The following is a 12832-nucleotide window of genomic DNA, read 5'->3' on the forward strand; positions in this document are numbered from 1 at the left end:
TTTCTGCAAGTGACAAGATTATGGAATGTAAACTCTCATTATTTTTCTGAGTTTTACCTCTCTGGCACCGCTTAAGAAGCTTCCTTTCCGAGAGGCGCTCATAAATTAGAAGCAATGCTTTGCACACATGAGGTGGCAAGTTATTCCGGTGTTTGAGAGTAGGCTCGCCTCGGGCTGCTACTGCACTCTGCTGGCACCAAGAATCTGGGCCTGTCGGGCACAGACTGTGATCAGCAACTTCATCATTACAAGTAATGTGGTAATATCTTGCCACCGCAGCCTTGTGAGTTGCCTCCTTTGTGCGATTTCAGCACCAAACCATAGCAAGAGCTTAACTTAGTTGTAAGGTCACCTGTGGACCTTCTTCTGCCACCAAGGTTCTTGGTCCCCTTGTGTTTCGTGCTCAATTTGCACAGGGCTGTGCCCATACAATGCGTTGGCGGGCTAGTTGGTGCGGATCCATAAATACTTTGTTTATAGTGCAATACAACGGACACAAGAAAGGCGACAGGACAAGTGCCTTGTCCTGTTGCCTTTCTTGTGTCCGTTGTATTGCGCTAAACAAAGTATTTATAGACTGTGCCCATACGCTTTTGCATTTGGTTAACACCATCTTCTTTTTCAATTTTTATGTAACCGTAGACATCAGCCTCTTGCAAAGCAAGAAAGGTGCGGCTGTCGCCATCAGATAACACTGTCGTGTAGTGAAGGCAATTTTTCTTAAGGGACGTCTCGAAAAGTAGAAGGCCAGCTTGCGCCTCCATTTCTCCAGCCTTCTCGTCTGTGTTCTTTTGGCATAAATGGCTAGCCCTCCAACCTGTCTACATTGGGTCATCCTCCTTTGGTCTCCACTCGCAGCCAGCACAGAAATTGCTTAAAACGACATAGTCCAGCACGAGCTCCGAGAAAAGTTCGACAACTGCACTTACCCTTATATGGTATGAGTGTCCACGTGTCATCCACGAACCATCAGAAGACACGGCGATGTTGTTAGTGTTTCCCAAGTTCAACACACTGGATAATTGCTAAACCGACTGTGTACTTTCGGTCATCACTTCTTCGGCTGCACGAATTGCTGCAGGGGTCAGTTTATTTTTTCACGTAGTTCTGCCACGCCTTGTTGTGGAGACCGCGGTTGAAAATGTTCATCACCAAAAAAAATTCATTAAGTGCGGTCGCTGGTTCCCAGTGCATTGCATAGCACCCGCTGCCAAAATATTTACAACGAACGGGTTCACTGTCTGATCGCTGCTTATGCGCGACGAGCTCCACGTGGACTAAATGCCTCCGCAGTTGGAATATAAAAGCGTAAGTTTCACAGCGACGCTGTATTCTTGCTCACCTTTCTGGAACTCAATGTTGCAGCTATCACGCTGTGCACTTTGCAAACCTCAAAAGCTGGTTTTGCAGATCCAAATTGACGATTGTGAGCGCTGTCTCGTCAAGCACACTGTCGACCACGCCGCTGTCTTGATTAAAACAATCCGATTTCCGCTTCGTCGCTGCCATTGATGCGAGTTCCTGGAGTTTTTCCTCTGTTCGAATCGTGTTCTGCTCCACATCGGAAGGCTGCAGCATCACTGTCACAGCGGGCGCGGCTGCTCTCGGCTTCATGAGCTGGCGCACACTCTGGACCCAGGCCATCGTCACCAACTTCGATGCCTTGTCCACTCGATGTAGCCTCTACATCGCCCTCGCCGCATCTTGGAGAAGTGCGACGACCTTTGAAACTACCAACCATTAATTTCTTCCGCTTTTCGCTGAATTCAGCATATGAGACTTTCTCGCTGACCCGGGCATTGTTGCTTTTCTCGGTCGCTGCACGCAGTTTTTCAAAATGGCGTCTCAGCGCGACGGCGGCGTGCAGGCCGGCTCGCTTAGCAGACGGCACCAGCCAGCTCCGCCAATCGGATGGCGCGGTCTTCTCACGTGGGCTCATTTAGCCAATAGGAAACAAATAATGGGCTTTTCTTTATTGATTTTGTACCATCCAATGGGCGAAACTGAGCGGCGGTGGCGGGAAACTTGAGCAGGAAGGCTTCTCTTTCAAATGAGACCGAGATAGCGACGATAGGCAGCGCGAAACAGCAGCTGCGCGATTGGAAGAAAGGGCCGTTTTGGGGTTCATATTGGCTGGAATTCAGCCGGAACTCATTGTGCAAATTGTTATTTCACCTAACATACTGATTCTAGAAATGAGAAACTTGGCAGATAGTTGGAAAAATAGTTCTGGATTTCAGAAATAACACTTTCAAAATCTCGATCTTTTTCGCGATTTTTTGTTTTTTAAGACCCGTGTCCCCCCTTAACTGAGGAGTGCTTTCGTTATCGGGCAAATGCTTGAATATCCCGGGGGAGTCTCTAACGATGTCCTGCATTTGCCCCAATTTCTCGGTTATTAAAGTTCTGTTCGCGCTAATATTGACACCTTAGACATTCTTGCGCACTAATCTATCACTTTAGCTTGACTTCATATTTGCCTTTGGTGTCCCTTTAATTGTACATGTGCACACCTGCCGTCTCCTGTCCCACTACGAGCACTGATACATGTAATAAGTGTACGAGCAGGCCTTCAGTGCTGTTTCGGTTGTGCCTGTGGTGATAGGAATGTGAGCTGTTGGGGGCAGTAAAATTCATACATTCATTTTTTTGGACTGCCTGTTTCTTCGGATGCTTCTGCTGACCCTAGGCAGTCCAAAAAATCAGACATTGACTATTAGCATAAAAGATACTTTCATTAACTGCCTTTCAGTAATTTTTCTGGTGGAAAGGTTGCTGCTATGTTTGGCTGCAATGGATGACTATCAGCTCTACTGACTTAAGCATTGATAATATTTTTCTTCATATATATATATTACTTCTCATGGAAAATTTTTAAGCACTAAACAGTTCATTCTTTACTTCTCACAGGACTACTTTGACATAGTCAAAAACCCAATGGACCTGTCCACCATCAAACGGAAACTGGACACTGGCCAGTACCAGGACCCCTGGCAGTATGTGGATGATGTCTGGCTCATGTTTGACAATGCCTGGCTCTACAACCGCAAGACATCGCGTGTGTATCGCTACTGCACAAAAGTAAGTTGTGCTTGGTGACCTCTGAGCAAGGCAGTGAGATCCTGGCCACATTAAAGGCTGCAGTTTTGTAAGAACACTAATTGGGAGGGACTGTGCCTGCATGAAAGATTTGAATGTTTCTTGAAGATACTTTTAAAGTTTATGCTATCATCAAAACATTGAGTATGAGTGTTGAAAATGCAGTTCTTACTCTGGGACCTTGATAACAATAGCTGGTGAGAATGCGACATACTATTCACTTACAACAGTATACACTGTCGGCAACAAACTTTTGCATGTATACCCACCCCTATGAAAAGTTAAATAAGGAAAGTGGCACTGCAATAATTGTTGCCTAAAAATGTGCATACGGAGTTATTTCTTTGCTGTGCCCATGTGCCATAATATATACAACAGCTTTTTTGAATTGCAGTAAAACCTCTCCATAAAGAAGATGCAGGAGGATAAGTACAGCAATAAATAGGGCTACAGCAGCCGACGGATTTTTTGAACTCCAAAAATCTGATAGCAAAAATTTGGACTTGGTGGACATTCTGGACTTCATAAATGCACTGTCAGGATTCTCGTTGAGCTAATGCATTTTTGCGACCGATGCAGATGAATTTAGGCCCCAAAGTTAAATCTTCCAGACTAAACCACTTGTTCCGAGCCCTGCTACCCAATCTTGGTGGCAGCCTTGTTGGAATTTCCGCTGGCTTGACCAGGCTTGACTTCGAGTGGCCCGCTTTATAGCCTCCAAGATTGGGAAGCGCACACTATCAATAGAGATCGCGCTTCATAGAGTTTCCAAATAAATACCCTAGAGGGAAATGTGGCGCTAGCGTCTACGGGGGTTTTCCTGAGCGTTGCGTTGACGGTTGATAGGTGTTTTTTGCGAGTTCGATATAGCTGGGTTTGACTGTATAAAAATACTCATGTATTTATATACTTGAGTATTTTTATACTTGATTATAAGTATTTATATACTTGAGTCGGTGGAAGTTGCCATTTATTGTCTCGACATTCGTTTGCGGCCGCAGTGAAATTATGTTATAATGAAATTGCATACAAACACACTTCCTTATATTGAGGTTCTAAATGCATCATGTTCTACGGAGAAGAGGTTATGAAAAGTTAAAACTTTGTTAAATCAAGAATTTCATTATATTGAAGTTCTTTATATTGATGTTTAACCCTTTTTTTTTCCCTTGAAGGCATGAAGCATCACGACTGAAATGTTGTTACATTAACAAGCCCTAGTGTCCAGCATTTATGATTTTGTCATATATGCCTGAAGGCTAAACCCTATTAGCGTGATTTTGTGCGTGACAGCAACGAGCGACGGCTTCGCGCGGCGGATTGGGCCGTCGCTTGAACAGATCGCTCGGTCTTGTCGCGCGATCGCTCGGTTTTGCAAATCTAGAATCCGTCGCTCGTCGCCCGGAAGTGCTATGAGCGATTAGCCAATAGTAGGCAGCCGGAACAGGATGTTCATTAGTGACGTTCTACCGGTTTGCGCATGTGCGCGCATCTCGGTATACAAACGGAACGAGCAAACTACCAAATTTTGATACGTAAATAAAATAAACCTGTTGCAAGACCTTCAGAAATACCTTATGTTGCTTTGTACAGCCAAACAAGTCAACTTAAATAATTATAGCAAAGGCCACGCCAGGTTTGGCGCAAACTCGGTTTCCTAATACCGGCAACACTGGAGAGCTGTTGCGCGAAGCGGTCGCTCGCTTGGAGTTTGACTTCTGGGCGACGAGTGAACGCGACAGCCATCTCTATCGCGCCGCTTGTCGCTGTCGCGCAAAAAATCGCTTGCGTGGGGTTTATACCTGATCCTTAATGCTCGTTTACGATTGTTGTATTGACACAGTTATTTTAAGATTTTTAGTTTGTGCATAATTTAGAACAAGATCATTTATAAAAGAAAACAGTCGCTGAGTGATAATGTTTGGTCAAACTTTCCGCACCCATCGATTATATGCACCTGCCTGTGCGACAGTTACATCAACCAATCAAACCAATGGATGACGGCAACCATACCTTTTACAGCTGTACGCCTTCATAAACTTTTCTGCTTGTCTGCAGCGCACTTCATTGTTGCTCCGACTTTAAAAGCTGAGTGGCTGTTCACAGCATTCTGTAAATTGTTTAGAATCAGTCAATATATAGAATAATCAGATTAGTTTCCGTATATATAGTTGAATTTTAGTATTTTGTGAGTCCCACTGTCGTGTTTCTTTAAAATCCAGCGTTGGCAGGTCTTCCAAGTGCAGGCATTCACTTTGTTTGCCTTGGTTTAAATCTTTCATGATGACAGTTAAGTAAGCAAGGCTAAAAAAAATTATCTTTTCAGCTTTCAGAGGAGTTCGAGCAGGAGATTGACCCCGTTATGCAGTCATTGGGGTATTGTTGTGGTCGCAAGTATGTCTACCAGCCTCAGGTACTCTGTTGCTTTGGCAAGCAACTCTGTACCATTCCTCGAGATGCCAAGTACTGGAGCTACCAGAACCGGTAGGTACACATGTTGATGCCTTATGTTGCACAGCATGGAGGCATGTGTGTGGCGTTGTTTTAAACATGGTTTTCACTCTTTGTGTACTGCTTCACAGGTACACCTACTGCCAAAAGTGCTTTGCAGAAATTCCCGGTGATTCTGTTACACTTGGAGATGATCCTACGCAGCCTCAGACGTAAGCCAATTGCTTACCACCTCTTTTTTTGTTTGTCTTCTGTGGCAACTATGTTTTAAACACTTATGGTCTATGGGCACTGCCACATAGGGCTAAAATGTGTTTCTTTTACTTTTATGCAGTATGAGGCCAAGGTAGCAGGCTTGCAAATGTTGATTGAAGAGGGTGAGATGCGGGACCTTACAGCCGAAAAAGCTGCAAAAAGAACTTGGTTTTTCAGTGTTATACATTTGAACACATCTACAGTGAAATCACCTGTATAACAAAGGATTGATTATGTCCCAGACAAATTTCCATCTTTTATATGTATTGTGAATGCCTCTGCAATGAAGACAACTACAACAAACGTGTCTGTAGAATGCAGAAGTTTAGGCATTTCCGATGTCTTTGTTGTTTTGCAACGAATGTCACATAGTGGTGCTGCTGCTGCCCTTTAAAGATGTCACCAAAAGTTGTGTGCTAGCGCTAGCGCTAATGTCAGTGCACTTGAAGAGCATGCCAATATCAGTAATAATACTGCTGCACTGCTGTAGGAATCGCCCAACTTATAATCTACTTGTTGTAATGCATCAACGGGTGTGACGGCTGACAAATACGTTGCACTTGATGCTGATGTGATGACGTTCAACGTAATTGATGACCAGTGACTTCTTGAATGCCACCTAAGGTGAAAAGGATGGGAGTGTCAACAAAGGTGACAACGATGAGGATACTGGAAGTGAACCAGTAATTTTAACAGCAAAGGAGGTCATAGCGACATTTGATTATCCGCAGCTTTATTTTCAATAGCTTTTGCCGGAAAGCATGCTGGGAACCGCATTGCAGTAAGGTTGCCTGCAGTCGCACATTCTGCCAGTCATATTGTGCTCGGAAAAATTAGAAAGATATTTCATTACGTCTTCCTTGAATCCAAGTTAAATAGAGGCTTTCTTTTATTCAACATGCCTAGCCGGCTCTATCGTGAGCGTTATGGTGCGCAATGTTTACAGCGAAGTGACTTGTATAATGAAAGATTCTGGAGGTCCCAAGAGGTGTTTGACTGTCTTAATAATTCTGACGCTATTGTTCATCTTTGTGGGAAGTTTCAGGCCCTGACATTAAATGGCATGTTGAAATTATGAGCAGCTTGTGGGTCGTGTTCTTCCCTCAATAAGCAGCACTTTATTTTTTGCTTGCTAAAACTGGGTCGTACTTGTTGCTTTTATGTGGCAGAAAAACGCCAAAAGCATGAATGGAACGTGGCTCTGTTATAGCCTTCAGAGTGGACTGAGAACTTCACTTGTAGTAGTTTACTTTCTTGGCTTCATGACTTTAGCATAGCACACGGTGGGCTATAGCAGGCTAGGCTGTAAAACGTGAATATTGTACTCAGTGTCTCTGTTTGAAGCTACAGTAAGTAAACGGTACCTTGCATTACAAGTGCATTGATGCTGAAGAGGTTAATTTGGACGAATTGCAATTCAGACCGTGTTCATGCTTTCTGTAAGGGCTGCAATGCAAGTGTGTGGATTGATGCGAAATGGCAATACAGTGGACTCTCTTTAAATGGAACTTCAATGGAGCAAGGGAAATCAGTTCCGTTTATCAGGAGTTCCAATTACTGCGAGACAAAGCTGAAAAAAAGTGCATGAATACAAAACCAATCAACCGTGAGAATGGTGTTCCATTTAAGCGATTTCCATTTATCGAGACGCCACTGTACACCTCTTGGACCATTACTTGCCAGGTCTGTTGGGTTAACCGCAGGCATTTAATATTCCTTTTCTTTCTCTCCACATTACTTTGCACTTGTGCCACTGTTTATGTGTGGGCTGGTGCTTTGTTAGTATGAAAAAGCCTCATGCTTTTGTGTTCAACAGAATTTGATCTGTTGAGGTCTGTAGACAAGCTCCTATCTTTTCTTGCTGGTGCAGAACCATCCGTAAGGACCAGTTTGTTGAAATGAAGAATGACCACTTGGAACTTGAGCCGTGAGTATGCCCCTACTTTTTGAAAAGCTGTAGGGGATGTTACGATGATGTGTTTGCGTTTTGTGCAGTTTAAAGGTTGACTTAATGAACTTTTAAAGTTGATGAAATTAAAATTTAGTGAACATAAGTGAATTTTTAATTGATATACAGTGAAATCTCATTACTACAAACACCACATTAACAAACTTTTCAGGTTAACAAATCTTTCTGAAATCCCCAGCTACTTATGGTTTCAATGTAAAAATATTTCACGACCACTAACTTCAGAATACTGTATTTTTCAGAATAACGATTGTTATTCAGTTTCCGTGTCATGTTAATGCCTCAGTACTATAAACTAATATTCAGAAATCTGGGGATTCTTAGATTTCCATGTACAGTCAAACCCCGTTACAACGAACACCACATTAACGAACATTTCAGATTAACGAACTTTTATGAAATCCCGTGCCGACTGCTTATAGTTTCAATGTAAAAACATTTCACTACTACGAACTTCAGAATAACGAACATTTCAGAATAACGATCGTTATTTAATTTCCGTGTCTTCTTAACAACACCTCAGTACTACGAACTCATATCCCGAAATGCGAGGATTCTTAGATTTCAGTGTATCCGTCACGGCAGTCGGAGCTCTAAGCTAGCAGACGACGCAGCGCGAAGAGCGGGGGCCGCCTTGCAACTTGCTTCCCGCAAAAACCTGAGATGGCGCGGAAGGAGAAAGATGCGGGCGGAGACTTTTTTTTTTCCTTCTCCACGGAGGTCCTTCTCCGTTGTGGAGGCAACGACGCACCAGGTTTTGTGAGTGGAGAGGCGGGGAGCATGGGCTCGTAAAACCTGAGACGGTGCGGCAGAAGAAAAAAAAAAGTAGTAATTAACGCTGAAGTGGGCCTTTTTATTTTTTTCCTGTTGCGGAGGTGACAACGCATCACGTTTTTCTTGCTTGTTTTCTCAGTTGTTCGCGTGCTGTCACCCGTATCAGGCCTGTCCATCTTGTTTTTCTTCTGGTTATATTATTGTGTTAGAAGTGCGTGCCGGCGTTCGCGTTGCCATGAGCTCAACAACTCTAACCACGGCGAAGAAGCGAAAGCAGTTTTCTTTGAGCGAGAGAGTGGAGATTCTTCGCGAGATAGAAGACGGGAAGAAACAATCTGTCGTGGCTAAAGAACGTGGAGTGGCGCGGTCGACGATCGCCACGATTCTCAAAGATAAGGAGAAAATCTTTAAGCACCAGCAAGAATCTTGCTGCACGTTACGGCAGCACCCGAAGACCGCGACGAGTCCGTGTCGGCCACAGATGCGTTGGACTGCTTGCGAAAACTCCGCATATTTATAGCCAAAAGCGGCACAGCGACCGAAGGCGTGCATAAGAATGCGGACGGTCTGGAATCGTTCGTGCTGCAGAGTCTGTGCTGCACCCGTCAGAAGACGATCACGGACTATTTCAAATAAATGTGCCTTGTCTGACGATCACGTGTGCATTGTGTGAGAAACGAGTTCAAGCAGGTACCGTTTCAAAGGTAGGACGCTTGCGTTACTGAAATGCTATTGTTATGGCTAATTTTTGGGCTTTCACTATAACGACCTTTCAGAATAACGAACATTTTCCCGCGGTCCCCTGAAGTTCGTTGTAACGAGATTTCACTGTATATTTCAGAGCAGCCGAAAGAGAAGGCTAACAGATGACAAGGCGTAGAAAGTGGACGCCGCAGCCCGAGTGTTCATAAAACCTGAGATGGCGGTTAATAATAATAATGCAGTAGAATCTCATTACAATGAACTTTGCGGGACCGCCAAATTTAATTCCTTAATTTGAATTATCGTACTACTGAAAAACCAATATTTTCATGTCAGTAATGTAACACAACAACGAAATATACATACCTTTGCAGCAGACGTGCGTGTTCATATGTAAATAATAAACGAGAATGCTGGGCACAATTTAACTACAATTTATTGCTTGAAGAAGTCTGTAATCTTCTGGCGAGTAGACAGCAAGCGCTGCAGGACGAATGCCTCCACATCCTGGACCTTCCTCTGAACGTCATCGGAGACATCTTTACAGCGTCCGAAGAAGGATCGCATCTTTTCTAGAAAAACAAACATCCAAGTTGGAAATTGTCTCTTCCTCTTCGTGTGTTGATCCAGTGTCGGCATTGTCGTAGTCACTACTGCAATGTTCTTGCTCACGCACTTTATTCGCAATGGCTTTGTTGGTGAGCTCTGCGGATGTAGTCTCCACGCTGTAGCTATAATCATCGAAGGTCACCGCGGTGTCGACGGGGAGCTTCTCAGTAAGCTCATTCCACAGTTCTGGGTTGAGCTCCTCCGAGTCCTTGCAGTCTTGTTGCGTAGGTGGAGCCTTTAAAAGGACTGCCTTTCGCCAGCAGTTGCTGATCATGCTTGCCTTCACGTTCCACCACGACCCTGTAACCATTTCTGCAGCTTTTGACAGCTGTTGACCTGTGTGGGCAGCTTCAGGGGAGATGCTACTCGAAGACACTTTTTCTTTAATTTTTGACTTGCTATGAAACTCCACCTATTAATTTAGTTTTTTTATGCTGATTTCAAACCTGCATTTAGTTTCACTGTAAGTTGCATAGTTTTTGTTCTATTCGATGCCAATGTGCAGAATTGCACCTTTTTAGCCCCCCTTTTTGTCACACTTAAATTCCATAATCACACATCATTGATGGCTCATTTTAATCCATATAAACTGTACAGTGCCAAAAACTAATTATAAAGTGCATACAAAATATGCTAATGACGTGAAAAATTGGAACCTGGCAAGTCTACATTTTCATGACACCTCCATGTGTAAATTCAAATTTTTTTGTAAATATTTGACCAATATTTATGTTTGAGGAAGATAATGGCACTCCCTACACTTCAGAGAAAATGTGTGCAAAATTACATTCAAATCCAAGCATCAGAAGTGCCAAAAGCATGAGGGGCAAACTCAAAAAATTGCCCAAAATTTCATTTTGAGAAAAACGCATTTGAAGTTATAATTGCATGTTTATTTACAAAAGGGGGCTTGAATTCCAATAAAATTTTTACATAAAAGAAGAAAATTGTTCATAAAACAGCGACTGCCACTAGATACTTCCTGCAGCGTATGTCTCCCTCACAGCCCTTGCGAGTGCACTCCTCAACAGGTGCTTTTTTTAGTCAGTGTGCGGCAATTTGCTCTCGCTTCCGCATTCAGCTTCAAGGATATTTTTTTCTGCCTTGCAATGTCTTTGGATGTGCCAAGCTCCACCAGACTTTCAGATGGAAGCACGCCTAGTTCTTCGAGGACACGCTCCAAGCTGGTGTGCCCTCTGTTGAACCAGAGGACAGCCAAGGCAGTAGCCATTTCCACTACATCATTATCATCATCATCATCAGCCTGGTTATGCCCACTGCAGGGCAAAGGCCTCTCCCATACTACATACCACTACACTACATACCGTGAGGCAAATCTCGTTTTGGGGCAGAGAAGCCACATTTTGCTATTCAATGACTCCGCGGCATTTTGGGTTTTGCCTTGGATGCACCTGGCCAGACTTCTCATCGGTGAGCCGCTTGTAGATCGGCAGTAGTGCCTTTCCCTGGGCCTTGGTCAGTAGCGGTGTGTGGGTTAGTGCAGGCTCACCCAACGCTTCAGCACGCTGGTGCTTGCACCAGAATGTTGCTCCTTCTGGACAAAACTTATGGCTGCTAGCACCATCGGATGAGCATGAGTTAAAATATGAGGCTCAAATTGCTCTATACATTCCTTTTACGCTGCCCCTGTTGCTAGTAATAGCGACCTGATAGTAGGTCTGCAGCTTCAGGATAGCAGGCTCCTTCAGTTTCTCTCCTCTTGGCAGGGGTTCGTTTAGCTTCCGGAGAGCGGTTCTGAGGCACTTTGCCACAGGATTAATGCAATCTTCTTTTTCAATAAGGACGCCACTGTAGGCATTGGCCTCTACCACTGCTGCATAGGCTTTCGAGTCCCCGTCGCTAAGAAACTATCTGAAATACAGTGGTGTGTCGTAAGATCGGCTCCTCTGCCATATACGCACTGCTGCTTCTCTCTCTATAGCATAGGACGATCAGTCTACATGCTTTTGACACACTGGGCCATGAAATGCCTGGCAGACTTTTTCCCCATCTGGCAGGACCCTGTGCTGGCTGCAGGCAAGACAGTAGTTTGAAAGGACCTCGAAGTCCAGGCAAAGGCCGGTGTCCAGGGAACCAACTGTCCCAATGCCGTTGTGGCTTTTATGGCCGCGTTTATGCCATGTGCCATCATACATCACAGCAATATTATCGCCCCCGGCATCTCTCTTTGTAATCTCCCGTGATTTCCGGAGATTTTCGGAGACTGCACTCATCGCAGCATCGTGTACCTTCCGGCTGATTGCAGCGAAAGATTTGTGATGCATCGGTTTGTGAAGTCCAATCACTGATGAAAACCGCGCTAGCTGCTCATACCCAGTTCCTATCGAATGGGCCGCCACAGCAGCTTTGACGTTGATGGCGAAGCTTTCAAGTGAGCTCCCGCTGTCATAGTCTCGGCGCGCACCTTTGCTGGTGTCCCTGCATGCCGCAACTCGCCGCGATGAATAAGTTGCGGAAAGAACACCTTTTGGGCACGCACAGTTCTCGCACTGTAGCTCCAGGAACGAAGCGAGTCCTTTGCGCTTCGTGGCGGGTTCCCGGACACGGAAGTTCTGAGCGCTGGCATGTTGGGCAAATCGCGCCACTCACAAGAATGTTGAGCGCTGTCAAATCAGCAGTGAATGATGACACCCCATCATGCGCTCTTTGCTCATCTTGGAAATGTACAATCTTCTTTTTCGACGCACTCACGTATTCTAAGGCCGCTTCAAACTCGCCGGAGGCATCCGTAACACGGGCGGGATCGGCGCCGCTTGCGCTAGACTTAGCCGCCGTGGCGGCCGTGGATCGAGTTGTCGCTGGACGAGCCTTTGCCTTAGATTTCCGCCGGTGACCTCAATATTTGTGCACCGAACGGTGTTTCACTCCATGATGACTGCGCTTGCTTGGCCTCGCTTCGTCAATGACGAAGATACCGAACGATCGTCACTCTGAAGCGCACCTCGACGAAAC

The 12832-nt window shown here is 44.8% G+C and overlaps 1 protein-coding gene across 2 annotated transcripts in view; it reads left to right on the forward strand.

The window, feature by feature from the left end:
• Window positions 1-12832, forward strand: part of nej (nejire) — a 93875-nt gene that overhangs the window by 45362 nt on the left and 35681 nt on the right. For both annotated transcript variants that reach the window (XM_065451066.2, XM_070535150.1), the window contains exons 15-18: window positions 2911-3081; window positions 5426-5583; window positions 5682-5762; window positions 7676-7732. In XM_065451066.2, coding sequence (XP_065307138.2) covers window positions 2911-3081; window positions 5426-5583; window positions 5682-5762; window positions 7676-7732 — 467 coding nt within the window. The remainder of the gene's footprint in view (window positions 1-2910; window positions 3082-5425; window positions 5584-5681; window positions 5763-7675; window positions 7733-12832) is intronic.

Source organism: Dermacentor albipictus, chromosome 3 (genome assembly GCF_038994185.2).
Source record: "Dermacentor albipictus isolate Rhodes 1998 colony chromosome 3, USDA_Dalb.pri_finalv2, whole genome shotgun sequence".
Taxonomy (NCBI): Eukaryota; Metazoa; Arthropoda; class Arachnida; order Ixodida; family Ixodidae; genus Dermacentor; species Dermacentor albipictus.